This window comes from Sapajus apella, unplaced genomic scaffold, assembly GCF_009761245.1.
Source record: "Sapajus apella isolate SASKATOON/1434 unplaced genomic scaffold, GSC_monkey_1.0 scaffold59, whole genome shotgun sequence".
Lineage (NCBI taxonomy): Eukaryota > Metazoa > Chordata > Mammalia > Primates > Cebidae > Sapajus > Sapajus apella.
In genome coordinates this window covers 2,157,118-2,182,960 of record NW_022436999.1, presented here as the reverse complement: position 1 = coordinate 2,182,960, position 25,843 = coordinate 2,157,118, and the positions used below count along the sequence as shown (strand labels likewise).

At 34.5% G+C, this 25,843-nt stretch overlaps 1 protein-coding gene across 8 annotated transcripts in view; it reads left to right on the top strand.

The window, feature by feature from the left end:
- PCNX1 (pecanex 1) overlaps nucleotides 1-25,843 on the top strand; it is a 206,688-nt gene that overhangs the window by 80,207 nt on the left and 100,638 nt on the right. For 3 of the 8 annotated variants that reach the window (XM_032245733.1, XM_032245728.1, XM_032245731.1), the window contains exons 7-11: nucleotides 1,045-1,177; nucleotides 7,410-7,594; nucleotides 20,692-20,782; nucleotides 22,525-22,582; nucleotides 24,355-24,572. In XM_032245733.1, the coding sequence (XP_032101624.1) occupies nucleotides 1,045-1,177; nucleotides 7,410-7,594; nucleotides 20,692-20,782; nucleotides 22,525-22,582; nucleotides 24,355-24,572 (685 nt within the window). The remainder of the gene's footprint in view (nucleotides 1-1,044; nucleotides 1,178-7,409; nucleotides 7,595-20,691; nucleotides 20,783-22,524; nucleotides 22,583-24,354; nucleotides 24,573-25,843) is intronic. The other 5 variants (XM_032245732.1, XM_032245730.1, XM_032245729.1 and 2 more) reach the window with 4 other exon arrangements.

Below are 25,843 nucleotides of genomic sequence, written 5' to 3'. Positions count from 1 at the left end.
TTTGTATACATGGACTTTTATCCTACGTGTAAAGGAATTTAAAGGAAATTTCATGTTTAGAAAGAATGTTTCTGTACTAACTTGTGTTTTTATTCATATTTAGCATCAAAATGCCCTTTCTCAAAAGCAAAATGATTCCCAAATTATTTATATCACACTATTGTTTTGTCTTATATTCACATGGATGAAAATCATTTTACATTTTGCTTTAGAAACTCGAATCGGTCAGTTGGTGTGGTTTTGTAAGATATATGTAGTTCTGTTAAGCCACTGTTGTGGTATTCTCATGTTGTATGCTTGGCTTTAGTTTGTACTTTATTGCTTCCAGATTATGCTGTGAGTTGCTATACTTGCCATTTTGCCAATATTTGCTTCCTAAAGTTGAGAGGTCCAGAGCCAGGGCATGGAATTGAATAAAGTTTGATGGTAATGAAGAATCTTACAGTAAGATATGTTCATGCTGTGTTGAATTAACACACTGGTTTTGCAACTTAACAACCAGAGGTTTCATTTAATGCTGCCAAAATTATGGCATAGGGTACTGTGAGATAAACTTACTGCCTTACTCCTTGTCATCAACAGCGAAATTTACTGTCTTTGCTGCTTTTACTATACTCATGAATGTAAGAAAGTAATTCCCTATTCCCATTAGTGGAAACTAATAAATACTGTACTTTTAAAGTTGATTTAATTAACAGGGGAAGAGAGAAGTATGGGACCAAAATGAGACTTTCAGGAAAAGATTTAAAACAACAGTGATCTTAAAAAAAAAAAGGAAACTGAGGTTGAAGAGAAAAATGGAGAGGCTAGATAATAAGTCAAAAACATTATTTTTAAAGAAACAGTTATCTTTAAATAAATGCCAGATACTTTTTGTGTATTGCCTGATATGATAGATTGACAGTATTCATATGAAAACAGTTTGGATTAATTAGACAGGCTCACTTTACCCATGAGGGTGGGAAGTCAAGGGAAAGCCAGGCTCAGCTGCTATTTACATCTCTGACCTAGGCTCCTGTTTGACCTAAGTCTGTCTTGATGCAGCAGCACAAGCCAGCGAGGAGGCAGTGTCATTTCGTCGTGAACGCAGCACATTTAGGCGCCAGGCAGTACGGCGCCGGCACAATGCAGGGAGTAACCCTACCCCTCCTACATTGCTCATCGGATCACCCCTAAGGTATGGTATTTTCAATTTCACCAAGTTTAGCATGCATGTAAAAGCCCTACTAATCTGTGTTCCAAGAAAGCATTTGAAGAGCTTTGTTTTTCTTTTTCTTTCTGTTCTTTCCTATACATTTAAGCCCTTTTCAGCTTTTTCTGCATGTGACCATTAGCCTGTTGCGTTATGCATGCTTTATGTTGCACTATTTAAACAAAGTGATCAGATTGGTTTAGTCAATTTTAAGTTGCAAAATCACTTGAGGGCAGTTATAATGGGCCTTAGTCAGCTTTCCTTTTTTCTTCTCCCACTCTAAATTAATAATAATAATGCAACATTTTCCCCAATATTTTGACAGTATTTAATATAATATGAAAAAATACAAACTGAGTAGTGAGCTTGTTGAGGAATAACCGAAAATTGACTTCAACTTGATAAGCCAGTTTGATTATTTTATTTCACTAAAATATTATATATTTTATTTTATATTGCCTAAAACTTGTGCCTTTTATAATCACCAGGATCTGGTAAATGACAGAACTAACATATATAACTTCTGTGAAGTGTGGTCAACTGGAGAGAGATATACATGTTTATATATATATATATACCTTTATTTTTCAAGCTCTATAGTGCAGTAAACAAAAACATCATTACTTTTTCCAGTAGTCCTAAGAAGGCATCCATTCATAACATTGTGGATAATTTTTCATTAAAATTGTAGTTACTACTTTATTCTAAATTACATGAAATCTGATGAATCCATGCCCTGAATTAGAAATATAAAAATCCATCCAAAAGACTTGGACTTTAAGAGTGCAAAAATGGTTATAAATACTTTTAAAAAAAATTTTTTTTGAGATACTCTATTGCCCAGGCAGGAGTGCAGTGGTTTAATCTCAGCTCACTGTAACCTCTGCCTCCCAGGTTCATGTGATTCTACTGGCTCAGCCTCTCAAGTAGCTGGGATTACAGGTGCATACCACCACGCCCAGCTAATTTTTGTATTTTTGTAGGGATGGGGTTTCACCATGTTGGCCAGGCTGATCTTGAACTCTTGACCACAAGTGATCTGCCCGCCTTGGCCTCGCAAAGTGCTGGAATTACAGGTGTGAGCCACTGTGCTCTGCCTATAAAATGGTTATAAATACTTTATATATGCTTGCTTAAGCAGTGTGTATATTATACAAAATACTTTTATTAGCCTCTGTGTCCCAGAGTACCATTTTACAAATTATTTTCTGGGCACATTTAAATTCAAAAGGAAGAGCATTTGATGAAATAACTGCTGTTGACTAGTACTTGGTAGGTTGGAAGAGATAAACTCCTTCTCTTGTTAAAACCTTGTTCTTGAAACAAGCAAAATCTTTTTTTCTTTAAAATATTTTATTTCATGCTCACCTGAGATGTAAGACTTGCTTGTTTTCCTAGATTTTACGTTACAGCCAAGAACTTTGTCTTTAACGAGGTACCTCTGGAATCTCTCTAAATGTGCTGTGATTCTGGGGGCTGCCCAATTCACAAATTGTTCATTGCTCAATTAAAATTCCTTTAATTTTTTTTTTTTTTTTAAAAGGCCAGGTGTGGTGGCTCACATCTGTAATTCCAGCACTTTGGGAGGCTGATGGGCAGATCACCTAAGGTCAAGAGTTCGAGGCCAGCCTGGTCAACATGGCGAAACCTCGTCCCTACTAAAAATACAAAAAAAAGTAGCTGGGCATGGTGGCATGTGTCTGTAGTCCCAGCTACTTGAGGAGGCTGGGGTTAGAGAATCACTTGAACCCAGGAGGCAAAGGTTGCAGTGAGCCAAGATGGCGCCACTGCACTCCAGCCTGGGCAACAGAGGGAGACTTCATCTCAGAAAAAAAAAGGAACTATGTCTTTTCATAGATCATGTTCCTAATTAATTATTCAATAAGACAAAATTCTATAAAAAGTGTATGGATTAAGTAAATCAATATTTAAAATATAAAAATGAGAAGACCATCAATTTAAAAGAAACACTTGTCCTAGAAACCTTTTCTAAGCCTTTTGCTCTTTGTGAGCCCTCTTGTTCTTTTTCCTTTCTACCTTGCCTTTTCCTGCCTCTTTTTTCCTTTCTACCTTGTCTTTTCCTGCCTGAAGTAACTTTTCCTTCTGCTAATGAATTTGGGGCATAGTTTCAACATGCAGAAAGAGCTTAGCATTTTATTTTACTTATTCTATTTTGTTTTTAACCTATTTGAATAATACTTGCCAAAGGCACCTTCTGTGCTTTCTTACTCCATGTTTATATATCTTAAACTTTTTTTTTAACTTTCGCTTTTCAGTCTTTAAAAATTATTTTATTCTTTGCCACTAATGAGCCTGCTGGATACCTCTCAGCAAACATATGTAGACAAATTAGGTTTTTGTCCTCTACCAGGTGGAATATGACTGAGCTGTGTTCTAACTCCAGTGAATCGTATACACTTTTCCCATGTTTTTCTAGGGTTTTAAATCCATCACCATTCAAATGAGGATGTTCTGTACTACTTATTTTAAAAAAGTTCACATTATAGTTTTTGAAAAGTAGTCTTTTAGTAATCAGCTTGTAGTTTTTATGGAGGTTCCAGGATATTCCTAGTACAAAGGTTGCATATATCTTAAATAAGCTGACTTCATCATGGGTAAAGTAAAAATTTAGCTGTGGGGAATTAGGGAGAAACACCAATTTATTAAAATCATGTTTTGTAATTATAAAAATATTCAGGTAAAGTATATTGGTGTTACTCTTCAGTGTGAGGTACAGAATAGTAATCTCATCTTTAAATAAATATAAGATGATATGTCATTTAAAATTTGGAAAAATTGTCAAAAAGAAATGGAATAGATGTGGCTACACTTTCATTACAAGTACCATATAAATACTAGTAAATATACTAATTTATTTTAAACTTTAATGAATAAGTAAGTGACCATCTGAAGGGCCACTTGGAAAAATATATGTCCCCAAGGATTGGGAGTGAATTACCAGTTTTCGTACAAAGAGAATTTGCGTTTATTTTATAATGCTTATAAGAATATACTGTTTCAGAATTATTTTCTGAATTTTATTTTATTTAAAAAATTGTTAACTTTATAGGTAAGTTTTGTAGGCCTTTGCTAATTCTTCCCAGTTGGTAGGCCTAAAAAAGACAAATATTTAAAATATTTATAATACAAATATTGAGTTCTACATTTATCATGCTAAATGTGATATCTTTTTAATTCTAGTTAATGGAATGGAATGGAATCATCAGGGCGTTTCACAGAAGTGGGGAAAAGCTTTATCAATAGAAAAAAGCTTTATAAATCTAAATTCTTAGATTTATTTTTTAAAATACAAGATTGAAAAATCTGTAATAAAATAAGATCATAGTAATAACTGAGAGCTCATGATTAGGAATTCATGGGGTCCCTTTGTGGTGCTCAGAAATGAATCCACCAACTATTATTTTTTGTACCTTATTCAAAACACTCCTCTTGGTTTTTTAGAATCTAGAGATATATAAGAATAATGTAATCATACTCTTAAACTTTACATTTTAGTTGGGGAGACACATAGAAAGATAACTAGCAGTATAAGCAGAATGCATCAGGTGCCAATTAAGTGATACAGAAGAAGAAAAGTCCAAGACCACCTATTTTTCAGTCATTCATATGAGAAATGTTAACAATTAAGATTGCATGTCAGTGATGCTAATGATAGCTGACAGTTTTAGTCCTAAATTTCTACCTTTTCTTTTGCAGTGTTATAGAATAGTTGCTACCTTTATTCAGACTGGTAGTTTTGATATAGAGTTGGAAGTGTATAAAAAGATTTATTTGTACCAATTATTAGTTTAGGATAAAGTGCAGTCCTCCAGGAATGTGTTTTGTGACAAGTTATGTGAAAATAATAGACTTTTTTTGCTTCCATTAAAGGATTGTAAAAATAGGATTTCAAGAGACATCAATATTTTATTACTGGCCTTTGATAGTTAAAATCCTGATGTTTATAATCACATGGATTCTGGCTAATTTTCTTTATTTTTTTTTTTAATTCTGGAGTTGATTTTTATGCATTGTCTAATATCTTAAAAACATTTTTGTATATTGGTTATCCATTGTGCATCTCCATGTTGACGATGAGCATATACTCTAATACATTCATGCTAAAATATGTCTAGCTACCATATGGCAACTTGGCTTATGATGTCAGGTTAAAAAATTGCTAGAAAAATTTGCTGAGTACATATTTTCTAAAATTCTCTGTCTTCTGAATCTGAAAGGACACAGAGACATGGTACTTGAACTACTTAAACATTTTTTTCTCAGTATTTTGTTGCTCGTGAAATTTGTCCTTTTTGGTAAGGTTTGTGGATAAGTTTAGATAGATTCTGAGGAAGAGTAACATAAATTATGTACATATGGAAGATTAAAAACCTATCTGATTATATTAGTTCCCAAGATTATCTCTTGATTTATATCTATTCTACAAATATTCCAGTCTGAATAAATAATTAAATAAATACTGTTATCATTATGGCTTAAAATAATGTCAGTTAGGACTGACAAGTTCACATTTTGTAGACTTAGTTTTTTCATATGTTGTGTGCATTCCTAGTCCCTGCCTAGAATGTGTACTTTTCAATGGCTCTAAAAGAAACCTGAGAAATCTCTCAAGTAGTGCAGGTTAATAGGACTCCCTGGGATGATGGAAATATTCTATAATCTGCCCTGTTCAACATGGTAGACACTAACTACTCACTACTGCCTACTTTGGTAGCTGTTAGCTCTGGTAGCACTAGCTATATTATGTAGTTACTGAGCATTTGAAATATTAGCAGGGCCAGGAAACTAAAATTTTAATTAATTTGGATAGTCACAGGCTACTGTATCAGACAATGTAGTTCCAGAATGTATTCTATTTCCATAACCACAGGCTTAAGATATATATATATATAAGTTTCAGCATAGCCTTTTATTTCATGGTCATTCTGAAATACCTTAGTTTGTTTTATATGTACCAGAGAAACCATTACATTGAATTAAAAGGATTAGAAAGATGTTGATACTCATGAAAAATGATAAAGTAACTGAATAAGGCCATCCTAAGTAGGATTCTTCTGTTCATTCTAGAGGTTTAATAATTTTAGTTGCAGACTCTGGGATTGTTCAAGGTAAACTTCAGTCGACAGAATGCAGAGTTGCATTGAACATCATGTAGAGAATAATAATTATACTCAAAACATTTTTTCATGAGTTTTGTCAGTTTAAATTTGCCTATTATACTAAGAACATTAAAATTCATAGTATCATAAAAATATAAAAGTATAAAATGAGTTAAGAATAATATAGTCTCTTAATTTAGATTATTTTTATTAAAATTCTTAATAAATAAATTTTTAATCTCAAAATACCAAGTATTTAAAAGTTTTTCTCAAACTTAGAAAGGCCTAATATCATTTGAGAAACTACTAGTTTGCAAATTATTTTAAAGATTTTCTAAAATGATGGATCCATGTAAGTGAGACCGGAATATGGTTTGGAACAGGAAATAACAAAATTTGTTAAGGGAACATAACTGTTTAATACTTGGTACATAAATCATGTGGCCTTATTTCAGAAAGATGTAAACTTTTTATAGATAACACTTTATGTTAATTCTACTTCTAACTATATCCCATGGCCATTTGTATTTCACTTGGTTGAGTCAGTTATTCTGGTTTTCTTGCACTAGTTTGTGATTTTTTTTTTTTAAATTCAAGATTGTTATTTTGGTTGCATTTGATAAAGATTCTTTGGTTCTCAAGTACACGTAAACTTGTTTTATTGTGAATTTGAGATCTCAGAATATTTTAAAGCACAATTCTAGGGTCATTCCAAGGCTATAAATGAAAATGCATATTTAACTGAAACATAGGGCTTATCCATTGGGGACCAGCTGCAGCACACATAAATTGAATGTACTTATGATTCTTTTTTGCTGCTTTGTTTTTCCTTACACTAGAATTTAGTTGGCTTGATGTGGAAAAAGACCAATTTACATGTACGTTTAATGTTGACTGCATTTGTCATTTCAAATCAAATTTGTAAGGGCCAGAAGATTAAAGTTGTCAGTGTAATCTGTACTAAGTTTGTTGGCTCTTTCTTAGGTCATGTTGAAAAAAGTGCCTTTTTGAAATCAGTTTTCTGTATTGACTTCATTCTAGGTATTGTTTTCTCTTTTCTCCCCTGTAATGTCTCCCCAATCCATGTTTTTTCCTAGCCTTCAAGATGGTCAGCAAGGCCAGCAGTCCACAGCCCAGGTCAAAGTCCAGTCCCGCCCCCCTTCCCAGGCTGCAGTGCTCAGTGCTAGTGCCTCCTTGCTGGTGAGAAATGGGAGTGTCCACTTAGAAGCATCACATGACAATGCATCTGCTGTAGGCGGTAGCAGTTTGCAGGATGAACTTGGTATGCAGGCCTTATGTAATCTTGATGATACAAAATCTATAATGCTGCAGATAATGGGTAACAAGCAGTTCTGTTTTGAGATAGCTTCAGTTTGGAACTATGCCTAGCAGCACTTTTTGTATAGGATTTGCCCTATGTGATAGGAAAATGTGACTTTTGCTTTTTCCTTTTCTGTTTCTCTCTACTCTTGTTCTATATTTTCTTTTGGGCATGTCCATTTTTAATAGGTAGTTAAAGTGTTACTATACGTTCATACTCAATTCTGCTTTCCCCAGGCATTTGTACCATGTAGGAGAAAATGTTGACTTAAAAAAAGATTCTTACTAAATTTTAATTGCTTTGAATATTTTGAATGTACTGTAGGAAAGGGAAAAATGCTTTCTAATTGTCTGCCACTATAGAATCTTTCTTTAAGGTATTCTATATTTCACAATATGTTCATCATCTGTGGTAGGATTTATTATAATTCAAAATACAGTACTTTGAGGACATCATGGATCCATACTAATGTCACATAATAATATTATAAAGTTTATTTCTCGTCTTGTTAATACATCTATAAACATACATATAAATTATTGAATAATTAATTCTCAGAGATGTGGTATCATTAAACATCAGTGATACATATCTACTCAAATATCTGCCTTATGAATTATTTAAGGATGATACTTTATATTACTTTGGTTTCTATGTCTCTGTATAGTCTGGCTTTCTTGTTCTCAGAATGCAGGTTAGTAATGGTTTAAGTAAATATAATGAAGAAAATCTAGTTATTCAAAAATATTCACTTGAAAGTGTTTACTCATTGTGATTTTGTTTATTCGTCATAATTGCTTTTTACCTACAAAGATGATAATCCAGTTACTGCTTTGACTGGAAGGATATGAGGTATAAGTTGCCCAAATTAGGATTTAATAAAACTTTATATGCTACCAGTTCAACTCTTTTCCTATTTTGTAAAAATGGAGAGAGTTGTAGAGAGATATTAATAGGTATGTATGCATATTGATGAAAGGTGTCATCTTCAGCAGATCTCACAGACACTGCAAAATGGTAATCTAAGATATTTATAACATTAGAATGTATGGTGAGTTCTAAATAAAATGAGAAAACAATAAAACATTTTAAATTTGGTATGCTTTTGCTTTTGAGTTTGTAATTTGGAGAGGCAAGAAAATGTATAAGGAGGCTGCTTGAGGGAGAAAGAGGTAGACACCAATTTAGCTACTTTAGTTGTAAGTGATAGTTCTTTGGTTGCAAATATATTCAGTTATGTAATAACTTTATATTGCTATATCTCTTTGCTTAACCCAAAGGATTTGTGAATCTGTGAATATAAAATTACAGTCACCATCTCATTCCTCATTGGCTTTATAGTAGTATATTAGCTAAAATAAAAGACTTCCTTTTAATCTCTTTCAGAGTTTTAGACTTTTATGAGCTCATGCATAAAAGGAAATAGTAGATGATTTTCCTCCATAAGAATTCTTAGTTTGCTCAAAAAATTTGCTAAGCAAGTTTTAATGATAAAGTCTCATTCTAAATTACATGCCAGTTATTGAAAATATTTATGTATGAACTGCCTTGCCAGTTCTCAAGATTAAAAAACCCTCTTACTTTAGCATCTGCTGGGGGATATTTAAGATAATTGTCTTGAAATTTGGATTTTTTCTTTTGTGTTAACTGCCACCTTAAACTAGGTCTTGCTCTGTCGTATTTGAATGCTACCAAATTGAATGCTTAGCAATAATGAGCACAGAACAATCAATGGAGTGTATATCTGTTTTAAAGCCTATAAAGTTGACCAAAAAAGATTCTGAAAATGAACTGCAACTGAACTTAAAGCAGTTGGTAGAGAAGCTAGAATATTTTTGTTGTGTGATTTAATTTTCTACATGATTTTAATTAGCAGTGAATTATGTGAATGAACATATGTGAATGAATTTGGGTACTTTATACTCAAATATGTTAAAGTTAGCTGTTATATTCCCTAAAAGTAGGATATTTAGAAAGGGTTGCTTCTTTCCAAATTTAGCTTCTTCTATTAAAAATTTTAACTAGTTTTTATATGTGAAGATATATGCGTCTGCATAGTTCATATAAAACATACATATATGCATACTTCTCATATATGTTTGAGTGCACATGTTTGTGTATGTACATGTCCATATGCTGTTTTGGATTAAAGAAAACTCTGAATCAGACACTGTTTAATTCCAAGCCTACATAGTTTTCCTAAACTGTGTTTTCTACATCTTTATTTTATAGTGTCACAGTAGATAACCATATCCATTTCCTATACTAAACCCTGAGAATCCTTATTTCTCTGTTGCATTTTAAGGTTACCAGACATCATGGAAAAAGGTTGCATTAGACATCATGGAACAATTCACTGAAGATAGCATTATGAGGATTTTATTAGTAGCTTATTCAGCAGAGGAGAAAGTGCTTGTATAATCTGTAGTTAGTAAGCAAAATTGTTCATCATGTTTAATTTTACAATTTGAATATAAGTGGCATAATTTTAAAGGAAAAACTTAGGCCAGGCTTGGTGGCTCACGCCTGTAATCCTAGCACTTTGCGAGGCTGAGATGGGCGGATTACTTGCGGTCAGGAGTTTGAGAGCAGCCTGGCCAACATGGTAAAACCCCATGTCTACTAAAAATACAAAAAATAGTCAGGTGTGGTGGTGCAATCTGTAATCCCAGTTACTCAGGGGACTAAATCACGAGAATTGCTTGAACCTGGGAGGCAGAGTTTGCAGTGAACCAAGGTCGCGCCACTGTAGTCCAAGCCTGGGTGACAGAGTGAGACCCTGTATCAAAAAAAAAAAAAAAAAAAAAGGAAAAACTTATATTGTTTCCTTTCTTATTTATAGCTTTCATTTCCATGTGAACCTAGTTAAAAAAAAAATTGGGTTCAAATGACTTAAGTGGTATATGAGTTTTGGAAGTTAACGTCTTTGAAAAGGATATTTCTATCAGAATTTCTAAAATTCTTCAGTGTAATATGTTGTTCTTTATTTTAAAGACCACATATTAAGGGTTAATTTTCTTCTCATTGGTCTTTTATTGGAATTGCTATTTTTTGTTGATTTTATGCTGTTTTCTGAATTAAACTACAAAAATTCTAAATAAAAAAAGCTGTGACTTAGTAATGCCCGGATTAAGTCACACAAGAGACTCTGAACTCAGGTAGCCTTAAAGTTCCATTTTATATCTGCTGATCTTTTCTATAGAATTTGGGAATTAATTCTCAGTTACTAATCTTAGCTTCCTCTCATAAATTAAGACTAGTAAGTTGATGCAGTGATGAAACATTCCATTATAGTTGGTAGTTACATAACTCTTATGCGTAACACAGCATCTCAAAATGTTCTAGATGAGATCAGATAGAACAGGAAACATTTGACTGTGTTTTTTTCCTGTGGATGAAATTAGTGGTCAGGGGTGAGGAAGTGCTTTGAAACTATATATGAAATTATTATTATTTTTATTTTATGTGAAAAATTTAAAAATTACTGTTACAATGTTGACAAGAGATGAGGACAAGAGAATTTTGTATTTATCAAGATGTAATTATAAAGCACATATATATCAGGAGTAGTATTTCTCTGATTGACTTTCTTACTGTATCTGATTTTTAAAAAGCAATGTTTGAATTGATTTTCTTTAGGTTTTTTTGTTTGTTTTATAACTGTGTAAGGATTGACAAAGGAAGTATTCTTTGAGGTAATCTGCTTTATTCTAGAGCTTGTGAACTTGAAAATGTAGTTGGCTGGAGAATTATTGAAGGAAACCTGGCAACATTGCCTTTATTATTAAGCAATTTGTAGCAGAAACGTAATTTGGAAGCTTTTAACTTTTCTACTTTAAAAAGCAGACTCAGGTGATCTGCAATACGTACTTTCAGTATTTATTGATTTTTGTTGGAGTTAGTCTTGGTGTTTTAAAAAGATTGTATATGCTACTATGCAGCATTTTGAGCTATAAGTACTTTTCCTTATTACTATTTATGTAGAGTAAGAGGACTGTAAGGGACCTTAGAGTTTATACCTCAGTTCCTTATGTTATGGTAGATAATTTTTATTCATTTGAACAGAAAAATTATGTCCTTTTGCAACAACCTTGATTTTGTTCTTTTTTTTTTTGAGACGGAGTTTCGCTCTCGTTACCCAGGCTGGAGTGCAATGGCGCGATCTCGGCTCACCGCAACCTCCGCCTCCTGGGTTCAGGCAATTCTCCTGCCTCAGCCTCCTGAGTTGCTGGGATTACAGGTGCACGCCACCACACCTGGCTAATTTTGTATTTTTAGTAGAGACAGGGTTTCACCATGTTGGCCAGGCTGATCTTGAACTCCTGACGTCAGATGATCCACCCTCCTTGCCCTCTCAAAGTGCTGGGATTACAGGCATGAGCCACCTCGCCTGTCCTCTTTGACTTGTTTTTAAGTGGCCGCATACTTTTTTGTCACTTAGATGTACGTGAAAGGCAGTACAATATAGTGGACTCTTGAGTCAGACTTCTTGGCTTCAAATCTGTGCTCTACCACTTATTAGCTATGTGATCTTGGGAAAGTTATTGTCTTGTCTTGTGCCTCAGTTTCCTCATTTATCAAAGGATTGCAAAAATAATGCCTACTTCATAGGTTTATTGTGAGGATTATATGTATTAAGCATACAATTACAACAGTGCTTGGCAATTGTAAGCTTGTTATATAATCATCTCCATCATTGTTGATAAAATATTATATCATTTAACCAGTTAACTAATCCCATTGTTAGTCTTCACATTGTTTCCTGGTATTTCCTATGGTAATGAATACTGTGCTGAATGTCCATTATGTAAGTTTTTGTGAACAGTTGCTGTGATTATTTTCTTAGGAAAAATAATGTTGAAATGGAATTATCAGTCAAGGGGAATATACATTATTGGGGCTTTGACATATATTATTAATTGCTTTATGGAAAGTTGTAGTTTATGCAGAGTTTGGAAGGATCACCACAAATATTATAAGTTAAAAATAAACCTAGATGAATTTGACCTATGCTTATCTTCATCCCCTGGATAATGCTCAGAAGTTATCATTGTTATTGAATATTGTTTCAAATAGTTTTGGGTACCTGAACAGCTCTAGGAATTTTATAGAAACTTACAGGGACAGGTTGAGATATTTAATTTGTCTCTTGCTAGTATGTTGTAAATAATTCATTGAATCAGTAGACTAGATTATCTGCTTTCCAACATTAACCATTCTTAAGATTATAAATTAAAGCTGTTTGTATATGCATTAGTTGGAATATATGTCAGACTCTTTCAAGGAGAGACGCTCCCCAAATCATTGAAATAAAAGAAAAATTTCTGTTTCTCTCATGAGAACCATTGGGAGTCTAATGGGAGCCGTTTCTGTCAGATGAATGGATTACATTATCTTTCACATGTGGCTCTCTTGCGTGGTCCAGAGTGCCTGCTGTAGTTGTTGGCATTTTCCAGCAAACAGGAGTGAGGAGGGAGTAGAAAAGGTCAAGGACGTCTAGCCTTTAACTTCCTGAGTGAGATTTGGAAAATGTGCCTTTCATTTTCTCCTACCTTTCATTGGTCATACATAATCACATGGCAACGTCTCGCTGCAGGAGAGGCTGAAAAATGTGTCTAACTAGGTGGACAAAAGCTCAGAATTCAGTGAGGGGAGATTCTATTCAGAGGAACACAGAAAATGCTCTTGGCAGTGGCTATCTTTGGATAGTGAGGAACTTTCTTTTTATATACTACTTTTTAATTTTCTGATGAGTAATTTTTTTTTTTAATGAAACCATGAAACAGAACAGCAAATACCAATGTAATTCCCCCAAATCTTAGCATCTGGTGACAATTTCACTGACTGCGTGCTGTTATTTGCTCATTAGACTCTTACCTGGTCAATCTTATTTTCTTGTCTCTTCATCAATTTTATGGATATATAATTTAGGTACAATAAATGGCACCTGTTAAATGTGTACAATGCAAGGAGTTTTAACAGATGTGTACACCTGTCAAATACCTTAATCAAGATGCGAGCTTTCAATCACCTTCAGAAGATTCTCTGTGCCCTGTTGCAGTCCATCTCTCCTCTGCCTCTGGTCATAGGCAACCACTAATCTGCTTTCTGTCATTATGATTTGCCTCTTCTATCAGTTGATATAAGTGCAGTGATATAGTGTACAGCCTTTTGTATGTACTTTCCCTGTAGTGTTTGTAATGCTTTCTCAGATTCATCGTGTTGTTTGAATGTGTGAGTAGTTTCTCCTTTCTTACTGCTGAGAATTCCTTTGTATAAGCAGGCTGTATATTGCTTATCTGTTCACCTGGCTATGGTTGTGTTGTTTCCCGTTTTTGGCTGTTGTGATTCTAAACGGCCTTTCTGAAAACAGTTCTACATCCCCACCAGCAAGTTCCAGTAGTTCCCTTTCTTGCCAACATTTGCTTTCATTGGCCTAGAGGATTGTAGACATAATGGGTATATAATGGTAACTCATTGTGGTTTACATTTAAATTTATGACTAAAGATAATAAGCATCTTTTGATGTGTTTATTGGCCAGATACATATATATATATATCTTCTTTTGTGAAGTGTGCCCAAAACTTTGATCATTTAAAAAATTGACTGAGGCAGGCAGATCATGAGGTCAAGAGATTAAGACCATTCTGGTCAACATGGACCTCCTCTACTAAAAATACAAAAATTAGCTGGGTGTGGTGGTACGTGCCTGTAGTCCCAGCTACTTGAGAGGCTGAGGCAGGAGAATCACTTGAACCCGGGAGGCAGAGGTTGCAGTGAGCCAAGATCGTGCCACTGCACTCCAGCCTGGCGACAGAGCAAGACTCTATCTCAAACAAACAAAAACAAACAAACAAACAAACAAAAATTGTGTTGTTGATCTTCAAACTATTGAGGTATGAGTTCTTTTGATATTCTAAATACAACTTGTTTGTTGGATAGAAATATTTTATCCCATTCTGTGGCTTGTCTGTTTACCTGTCATCCGCCTTGTTATTATAGATTATTTTACCCAAGTAAGAAGCACTTGTCTTTTGAAATAAAGTGTGAGTGGATAATGAAATAACAGCAAAATATGAACTTGTACATTCACTTTTGGAAACTTCAGCTGATTTGGAGAGTAGCAAGCAAGAGTGGAGCTTTAACAATTAACTAAGGCATATTTTATTAATGCAGAACTAGATAATCAGATAGCCATGTCAGTAAAATATATCAGTATGTAAATCTTTTTTTTTTTTTTTTTTGGAGATGGAATTTCGCTTTTGTTACCCAGGCTGGAGTGCAATGGCGCGATCTCGGCTCACCGCAACCTCCGCCTCCTGGGTTCAGGCAATTCTCCTGCCCCAGCCTCCTGAGTCGCTGGGATTACAGGCACGTGCCACCATGCCCAGCTAATTTTTTGTATTTTTAGTAGAGACGGGGTTTCACCGTGTTGACCAGGATGGTCTCGATCTCTTGACCTCGTGATCCACCCGCCTCGGCCTCCCACGGTGCTGGGATTACAGGCTTGAGCCACCGCCCGGCCAGTATGTAAATCTTTCTTATAGTTGCCAAGCAGTAGAGATATCTGTCTTTCCTTACCAGTTCCCCAGAGCTGTCTTCTAAACCAGACTTTCTTCTTATACCTACCCTTTTCCTTATTCTTCTGATTTAAAATGCTGGGACAGCATTGCACATACTAAGAAAAAAAACTTGTTCTAAATATTGAGACTTGAAGTTACAAGTACATAGTGACTTGATTTCCACTGAATCACGAGAATTAAAGAAGTTTTTGGAGCCCAAGATTCTTGGTGTAGGACAGGTCACTGCCTGTGGGCTAAGTCCAGGTCTATACCTACCTGTTTTTGTAAATAAATAAAATTTATGTTTATCTTCTATGTTGTCAATGCCTACTTTCATATTACAGTTGTAGACTTGAATTGTTGCAACAGAGGTTATCTGGCCCATGAAGCCTGAAATATGTATTATCTCGCCCTTTGCGGGAAAAGTTTTCTGACCCCTTTATTTCTCCCCTAATCTAGGGAGAAACAAATCAATTAACCCAGGGGTCCCCAACCCCCAGGCCATGGACTGGCATGGATCTGTGGCCTGTTAGGAACCGGGCTGCACAGCAGGAGGTGAGCGGGGTGTGGGGAGCGAGCATTTCTGCCTGAGCTCTGCTTCCTGTCAGATAAGTGGCAGCATTCCATTCTCATAGGAGCATGAACCCTATTGTAAACTGCACATATGAGGGATCTAGGTTACCTGCTCCTTATGAGAATCTAATGCCTGCTGATCTGAGGTAGAACAGTTTCATCCCAAAACCATCCCCCAATCCCCTGGATCCATAGAAAAGTTGTCTTCCATGAAACTGGTCCCTCGTGCCAGAAAGATTGGGGACTGCTACATTAACCAGTAAGCAGAAATATAGTGAGTAATTTCTGTCTGGGTGAAAACTGAGTCACCACTTATGATAGTAAGGGAGGTGCTATCCAAGAAATTAGAATTGATCTTAAAGGCCTTCTCTTTAAAAGTATAATAGTATATTCATTGAGATTGCATTATGAGCACAATGCTGTCTCCATCAGAAATAAGCATTTTTTGTACTTATTGAATGCTTCAGTCATGTAGATTACTGTATATGTGGTCACCTAAACATCTTTTAAAATCTCACTTTATACATTTATTGCCCATGTATCTCTTTGCTCTTGTAGTCCCTCTCTGCCCTATGAGTAATACTAAAAAATGAGAAGTCAGTTTAGACAGCACATCAGGCTTAAAGGACACAGAATGAAGGGAAGGTGGGGGAGGTAGGAGGTTAAAGAAGAAAATTATTCAAGAAATTTAAGCGACCTCCTTTGTTGTTGATACTTAGAGGATTAGAAAAACCCTATAGATAATTTGTTCTAGTAACCACCTCTTTCCAAGATACATGTAGGTATCTTTAGAAAAACGAATGATCTCAAGAATGCAACAGGCTGGGCTCAGTGGCTAACACCTGTAATTCCAGCACTTTGGGAGGCTAAGACAGAAGGATCACTTAAGCCCAAGAATTCGAGACCAGCCTGGGCAACATAGAGAGACCACCATTTCTACAGAAGATTTTTAAAAAGTAAGCCAGGCATGGTGGTGTGTGCCTGTAGCCCCAGCTACTCAGGAAGCTGAGGTGGGAGGATCCCTGGAGCCTCAGAGTTTGAGATTGCAGTGAGCTATGATTGTGCCATTGCACTCCAGGCTGGGTGACAGAGTGAGGCCCTGTCTCCAAAAAAAAAAAAGTACAATGGGAGTTTCTTAGGTGAACACTGTTCTGTTCTTAAAATTCTTGACATGCTCAACTTTGTGATGTGTGGTGAGGACTTTTACTGATAGGACAAGTTAAAGAATCCCATTAATTTCCCATGTCTTCTATCAGTATCTTGTGAATGTTTATCAGAATTTGCTGTCTGCACCATTCATGGCTCTAGGCACATGCTTCAAGTATCCTTTGTCTTAAATCAGTATCCAGTTTTATTCATCTTCCTGTTTGTTGCTCATCATTTACTTATTGACCTGTAGTTGTTACTTTGAAATATTACTTCAAAAAATGGTGATGTGTAATTAACAGATTTTACGGACAGTAACAGTCACTATTGAGTATTCAAAACTAAGAAATGCTAGGTATGTTAACTTTTTTTTTTTTTTTTTTTTTTGAGACATGGTCTAGCTCTCTTTCCCAGGCTAGAGTGTAGTGGCATCAACACAGCTCACTGGAGCCTCAACCTCCTGGGCTTAAGTGATCCTCCCACCTTAAACTCCCAAGTAGCTAGGCCCATGGGTACATGCTGCCACACCCAGCTGGTTGTGTGTGTGTGTGTGTGTGTGTGTGTGTGTGTGTGTCTGTATGTGTGTGTGTCTGTTTGTGTGTGTGTAGAGACAAGGTCTCACCATGTTGCCTCGGCTTGTCTGGAACTCCTGGGCTCAAGCAGTCCTGCCGCCTTGCCTCCCAAAATGCTAGGATTACTGGCATGAGCTACTACACCTGGCATATCAGCTTTTTGGGTATGTGTCTTTTAGAGATGCAGTCTCTTGGCCAGTATAATTTTTACAAGTCTAAAATTCCCATTTCTAATCTTGTTTATTTTGTTGAAATTGATTTTTTTCTCCTTAAGTTATAACAGAGACATTCTGTCAGATATAATTAATTGGTCACAGTTGAATCATGATGAGATATGCCTTAGTTTGTAATCCAAATTCATGTGAGGAGGACATATTTCTTTGATCTGATTTCTTTTCTGTTTATTAGAAAAAAATAGTATTGAAGTATTTTTCTTAATGCAGAATAATATTAAAATAGGGGTATTGTAACGGCACATTTTTACTTTGGATCTAAAGTTTAAATATGATGGTTTTAATCTCAAAAGAAATAGTAAAATGGCTATGTATGCCAAGAAAACTTATATAAATTTAACATAATCTTTATAAACCAATAATAATATATACTTATTTCTGATTGATTATTTTTTAATCTGCCTTCAGTAGGTCATATTAGCCCATTAAAATACATCTTTAGTGTAATTTTTTTCTGATGTGTTTATCTTCAAAGTAAAAGTTGGTACTTCTAAAGTGCTGTAAGTTGCCAAACTCAAAGATAAAAGAGGGACATAGAATTGTGCTTTTGGAGTCAAGTTGGGACTACACCATGAAGCCTTATTAAAATGTTAGTTTGTTCTGACAAGTGCCATGAGTATTTTTAAGAACCTGAACATGCTTCTAAAGTTTAATAGACAGACAAAAGCCCCTTAAGGAAAAAGAAAAGCACTGTTGAAGTCATGTACTTCTGTTCAAATCATAGCCTCCCTTTTAGACATATTTTATGCCTCTGCTTAAATTTTTAAATTTTATTACTTGTTAGCATTTTGCATAGAATCATTCAGAGTTGTAAATTTAGGTAGTAATAGAACTACTCAATTTTTTCAACTCTCTGTCTAGAAAAGCTTTTGTTTTTTTACATTCTTTATGTTTATTTAAAACACAACTATTTCTGTATAAGTTTAATACTAGATATTTATACCTAAAAGACAACATGGTAGTATAATGATATCATATTCTTTTACTGTTTCATTTGAAAATTACAAAGATAATATCTTCAGCTTGTTTTGTTACAGGTACATATTATTTTTAATATACCAAGAACAGAACTTATATGTTAATAAAAATCCTTTGGAAAGCTTAAATGCTGAGAAATACTGTAACAATTTAAGTTCTATTGAATACAGAATTAACATTTTAAAAATATGTATAAATTACATTATGACAGTACATTTATGCAATTGGTTTTTACTGAGTTTCACACTCAGTAACCAAGCCCTCTCTGTTCTTCGTTAATCTATGATTTAGTCATTTAATGCAGATTAATAAGAATTCTGCATTTATGCAATCCATGATTTTGAGCAGATAGTTCTTTTTTCTTTTAATGTAAGTTTATTATAATAGCACAGCTAATCATTGATTATCCAATAAATGAATACAGAAAAGAGAATTAAGAAGTATAATTTAAAAATTTTTAATTTTAATTGAGTCAGTATTTTTAATGTTTTTTCAGTAGCAACTTCTGTAACTTACCCTACCACTTTAAAAAAAGCTTTCAGTGACACATCTGAAAAGTAGACAAGTTGACAGCTTGTATAATTTCATTTTAGCTCATTAATCTAGTTTCTATTAGAGGTGCTAAGGATGAATGACTTATGATTAAAAGACGGGGGGTAGGGGAGTCTTAAATAATTTACATGCTAAATCACCTTGGAAAAAGACAGCAAATGAACTCAGCATTTCACAGAAAACTTTTTTTTTTCCCCAACTTATCTCAAGAGTATATTATTCTGACACACAAAAAAAATGTGGCTACAGTAAACACCGTAACTTTCATGATTCATAGAATGTATTCAAATAATTCAAATTTTTAAAGTATTTTATCTTCTGGTTCTAGTCCTTTTAAAGAATGAAGTAATACTTGAGATATTCTATAAACCCTTAGTCATATTAGTACATTATGGGTTCCTTTTATTAGCATTTTTTTCAAGTATTTAACTTAAATAAAAAATCCCGATTGCACACTCTTTGCATTGTAGGCATGGGAAAATCTGACTTTTAGCCTTGCCATCAAGTCAACATTGTCCTTTAAGATTCCTATTGTTAACCTCATTAATTCCAGCTAATAAAATAAAAACCTCATAAATACTCAAACAATACTCTGGACTAGGCAAAATGGTTGCAGAATTGTATACCTCATTTCATTGCCTTCATGGAAATTTATATTAATTAATTTATGCTCCCTCTTCATCACTGATATGGCTACCATAGATCCTCAAAGGGGAAGAATACATCTCAGGAAGTATGTAGAGTTAAAAATTTCATTATTAGAAGTCATTTTATATTATAAAGTTCATCTTAAGAGAATTTAAAAAACTATATTCATTTGCAACCAATATGACTTCTAAACCTTTTACTAGTTTCATAGTGATATTTGGCTGTAGCAATTGCTATTCCTAAATTTTTCATAGAACTCTTATGGTAGAAACATACAAGAAGTAATGTTCATTAAATAATATAATTATCACCAACAATACTAGCTCTTTCAATTCATTGACCTTTATTAGATACTTTGGAAAACACAGCTCAAGAGGCAGTCACACAATTTTGTGGGCTTGTAGTTTAGTGATCCCAAACTTAAGCTTTGCAAATGCCTGCTCACTTGCTTCAAGTAGTCGCCAGGTGACTTTTAACATTGTATTCATTCATATGATCACTTGAATAGAGAATGTGCTGTGGGAAAAAGAAAAAAGAGATTGGTATTACAAAGCTGACTTGAGTCTCTTCCTTAATACCTGATTGTGTATGTTGACATTTTACCCTACTGCCCAGCATTCCTTTTTAACTCACATCATGCTGAATTACATGTAGATTATTGTTTTAAAAATATTTTTGAAAAAATGTTACAGTGTATTTTCTTAAGATGTAAAAACTTACGAAACTTAGCATATCTTGAAGGAAAAATTCTGAGTATTCTAATGGCTTTTTAAAATAATCATTTATTTGCTAGGTAAGTTCTCTTCTACGCTGTATGAGACTGGTGGCTGTGATATGTCACTTGTGAATTTTGAACCAGCAGCAAGAAGAGCATCCAATATCTGGTATGTGTGAAGTCACATTAGGAACATGTGTACTTTCATATGTTTGCCATGTTTAATGTTTTTAAGCCTAGAACTATAAAAGTTAATTTTTTTGTTTTTATGATTTTTTTAATGTTTCTGATTGACAAATAAAAATTATAAATATTTATGACATACAACCTGATGTTTTGAAACATCGTATACATTGTAGAATGGCTAAATTGAGCTAAAATTAACATGTATTACCTCACATACTTATAATTTTGTTTGTGGTGAGGACACTTAAATCTACTCTTTTAGTGATTTTCAAGTATTTAGTACATTGTTAACTGTAGTCACCAGGTCAGATATAAAATTTATGTTGAAAACATCTTTATATTGACTGTAATAATTTGTCACAATACATTTGTTTCTAAAAACTTAAGGTAGAATTTTTTTGCTGTGGAAAAAAGAAAGCATTATTTTAAAAATGAAAGCTATTCTGTATTTTAAAGCTAAATCAAAATATTCCGAAGATCTTATAGTGGCACAGTGTTTTCCCACAGTGTCAAATTCAATTGTAAATTTCATATTCTGTATATATTGTATAATGTATTAAAGCTAATCAGGACTTAACTCTTCTTGTAAGTTCTTACATAACTAAGTTCTAGCCCATCAGTTAGTTCTCTTTCTTTATGTAATTTTAAAATTTTATTTCCTTGTAAGTGTTTGGTCAAGTACCTTTTTAAATAATCAGCTTTCATTTTGTTTTAAATTTACTAGCTTTAAGGAAGAATTTCTTAAGGTGTATGTCATATGTTACCTTTAGTTTCTTTTCCCCCTTCTGAAGAAATTTGTAAGATAATGAAGTCAGAAGAGCAAATAAATTAGAAATCTTGATCATAAAACATAATTACAGTTTTAGAAGGTGTGAAAATTTTTGTTTTCTAAAATTTTGATCTTATTGCTTATCTATTCAAATTGAATTTTGAAGCCTATTCTTGATTAATTAGCTTTCTTTTCCCTCAAGAGTTATTGATTCTTATTTTAGGACTTGTTTAATAATACATCATGTCATGGTACACATCTATGGGCAGTTTACTTATTTTTTTTGTTTTGAGGGACCAGTCATTTAGCTTCACATGCTGAAAAAGTAGAATATATAGATAACTATGCTATTTAAGCTCCTTTGGTCCAGTTTCAAAATTCACTCTCTCAAAAAATTATTAAATTGGACTCTTACCCTGATTCTGTAACAGTGGAAACAGTAGGAGGATGGAGGGATAGAAACGTTGTTACCGTGTTTAATGTAATTCAAGAGAACAATTTCTTACACCATAAATGTGGTAAAGTCTCAAGTTTTAAAATCCAAATATGACTGAACTGTGGAAACTGAATTATGTTGTAGGTTATTACATTATAGCTTAAGTTTATTGTGTCTTTACTGGTTAGCAATATGTGAATTGTTTTCTTTGGATTATCTTATTTAAACACTTTCACAAGAACGTTGTGATACAGATGCTATTGTTATATGTTACAGAAGAGGAAATGGAAGTATAAAGTGGGTAGGTAACTAGTCCAAGATCTTATTCATTTGAAGAGATTTGAATGTAGACACTGAACCAGAGGCTATGCTCTTATCACAACTCTAGGAAAATGCTATTTTACATTTTGAAGTTAACATGGAAAAGTGAAGATACGTCAATCTCATCTGATTGTTAAAGGATATATTTTTCTTTCTGTTTGACAAACTGTTCCCTAAAGTCTTTTTTATTTTATTTCAGTGACACAGATTCTCATGTATCCAGTTCTACCTCAGTTCGATTTTATCCACATGATGTGGTAGGTTTATCCTTCTTTTTACGAGGTGATGTGTTTTCAGATTAAATCTGAAATATGTATTTATATAGATAGCTATAAAAGCCATAAAAATTGATGAAGTTACAAAAAAAATTTTTGCAAACTATGGTAAAATCACCTTTGCTGTCTTTGTCCTCCAGTGGCTCCCTTTTTCTAAGTCCTTTAATAAGAAACAAAAGTACAAGGTTAAGAAGCCCTGGGATAGAATATTTTAAAAGTTATTGGCCGGGCGCGGTGGCTCAAGCCTGTAATCCCAGCACTTTGGGAGGCCGAGGCGGGTGGATCACGAGGTCAAGAGATCGAGACCATCCTGGTCAACATGGTGAAACCCCGTCTCTACTAAAAATACAAAAAATCAGCTGGGCATGGTGGCGCGTGCCTGTAATCCCAGCTACTCAGGAGGCTGAGGCAGGAGAATTGCCTGAACCCGGGAGGCGGAGGTTGCGGTAAGCCGAGATCGCGCCATTGCACTCCAGCCTGGGTAACAAGAGCGAAACTCCGTCTCAGAAAAAAAAAAAAAAAAAAAAAAAGTTATTTTGGAAAGTATTTGTCAATGCTTAGAGATAGAAATGGCTGTGTTATATATAGAAAGTAAATTTTCCCAACTGTACCCAGATATGTGTTTGAAAAGTAAAACCCTCCCTACTTTTTGGCTATAGTGTATCCCTGGAAACTCCATAGGAAAACAAACATGGGAAGATGATTGTTTTATTGTTTTCTACTTTTAAATGATAGGGGAGCCTTGAGGTAGCGAAATGCTGCCTAGTACTGTGCCAGATACAGTTAACTTTTGATGCTTTCAGGGAAAAAGGAAACTTGTAAACTCGTGCATGGATGAGTTGAAGTTAAAAGAAATGTAGTATAGTAATTTCTTATGTAGCCTTAAGTGAGTAGCCTACCAAAACAAACAAACAAAAAACCACAAAAAAACAGGGGCAAGGGATTTGGAAATATAGTTAACAACAATTATAAGAGACTATGGGAAGAAATAAAGTTGCTGCCATCAGCACCAGTGCAGTGGAGCTAAGATTTGACACTGATAAGGAGGTTCAAAGCTTAAGGAGAAAAGATTATAAATATGACAGGGAGAAGAGAAGCCACTAATGATTCACAATAAGTGGTTTTAATGGATTCGCTAGCTATACAGTTAATAAAATCTTAAGATTTTTTCTAGCATTCTCTGAGAAAATCTTAAGATTTTAAATACTTTTCTAGTCAATGATTCACAAAAGGTTTATTGATTAATTTATTTTTAGTTCACTTCCTATTGTCACCTTCTATGGTTTCTGGTAATCATATTCATAAAGGGTAGCCTGGGCACAGTGGTTCATGCTTGTAATCCTAGCACTTTGGGAGGCTGAGGCAGATGGATCACGAAGTCAGTAGTTCAAGACCAGCGTGGCCAAGATGGGAAACCCTGTCTCTATTTAAAATACAAAAAAAAATTAGCCGAGTATGGTGGCAGGCACCTGAAATCCCAGCTACTTGGGAGGCTGAGGCAGAGAATGAATTGGTTGATCCCGGGAGGCAGAGCTTACAGTGAGCCGAGATTGTGCCACTGCACTCCATCATGGCTGACAGAGCAAGACTCCGTCTCCAAAAAAAAAAGAGTGTACTAGAGAAGAAAATTAAGAGGCTTAGATAACTGATAAGCTAATTGAGTAACTCTTGAATCTTGAAGATTTTTTTTTGAATAAACATATTTAATAAATATCAAAGATATTTTAAGCCTTTCAATGCTGACTTTCTTTTAGCTCTCTCTCCCACAGATTCGATTGAATAGACTATTGACCATTGATACAGATTTGTTGGAGCAACAGGACATTGATCTAAGCCCTGACTTGGCAGCTACTTACGGCCCAACAGAAGAAGCTGCCCAAAAGGTTAAACACTATTATCGTTTTTGGATCCTACCCCAGCTGTGGATTGGCATTAACTTTGACAGACTCACACTTTTGGCCCTGTTTGATAGGTGAGGTTATGTTATGATATTAACGATATGTGTAGATTTTAAGTTGAAGTGTCCTTAATTACCCACTGAGGTTTTTAACTGGTTATCATATTGGGAAATGTTTTCTGTTTTTGTCCTCTTGAGTTAAAACTTAAGGTAATAGGGCTTCTAAACATTGCTATTTTAAATCCATTAAAAATGTTTTTGTTGCAATTTTAGTACTTTATACAAAGAAATTATTTTTGTTATCAGTGAGACTCATACAACTGCTACTCAAAAGCCAAAGAATATGAGATGTTAATGATCTTAAGGTTATAGGTAATACAATCGAAAATACTATATAACAGTTATAAGAGGAAGATTCTGTTTCTCTGTTTCTTAACACTACTATATTAATGGCAAACACATGAGTCTACTGTATTACAAACTTGGTGACCAACAGCTCCTTCCAGTCAACATGAAGTAATAGGACTGGATTTATGTCCCATGTGAAACAACCAAAAATAGACAAAGTACATGAAACAGTGGTTTTCAAGACATTGGAGATGAGAAAGAAAAGGACAGTGATCCCTCAGAGATGACAACAAGTAACATGAACTCTACAATTGCCCCAGCTTAACGCTTTGAAAGAGTTTCTAGGCTGCAAGACAGGAGGGGAGAACTGAAATAGAGTCCAGCCGACTTCCTGAGTTAAGGAGTCCAGGGAGACTATGGCAGTTAGAGCCCATAGGACAGATTGTCAGAGAGGAGATAGCTGCTTAGAGAGAGAACCTTAGAGATCTACATTGAGTAACCTTGACTGTTTGACAGAGTATGGATAAGTTCCTATATGCGAGGAAACTGTCTGAGGCCAGGGAAAGAGCCATGTGAAAAGGAATAGAGGAACAGTCCTGGCAATCACACAGCAATGGGAATAGTACATTTCCCTACCAGCCAGATTGGAGATGTTTATGATTCATACTTTTTGGTGCCTTGTGTAGAATACTCAGGAAGATCTTTGAAAGTGGGGAATAATTAGCCCTAGCAGGAGCACTACCTCAGACCCACCTAACAAGCCATAAAACACAGACCTGAAGGGATCAAACTGTTTCCAAGTAACATAAAGTCTAAGAAGATTTATGGAAATCCAGAAATACGCAGCACCCAACAAGTTAAGATTCACCATGTCTAGCATTCAGTCAAAGATGACCAGATGTGCAAAGAAGTGAGAAAACATGACAAGAATAATAAATCAGTTGAGACCAAACTGTAGCTTGCATAGATATTAGAATTAGCAGACAAGAACAATAAAA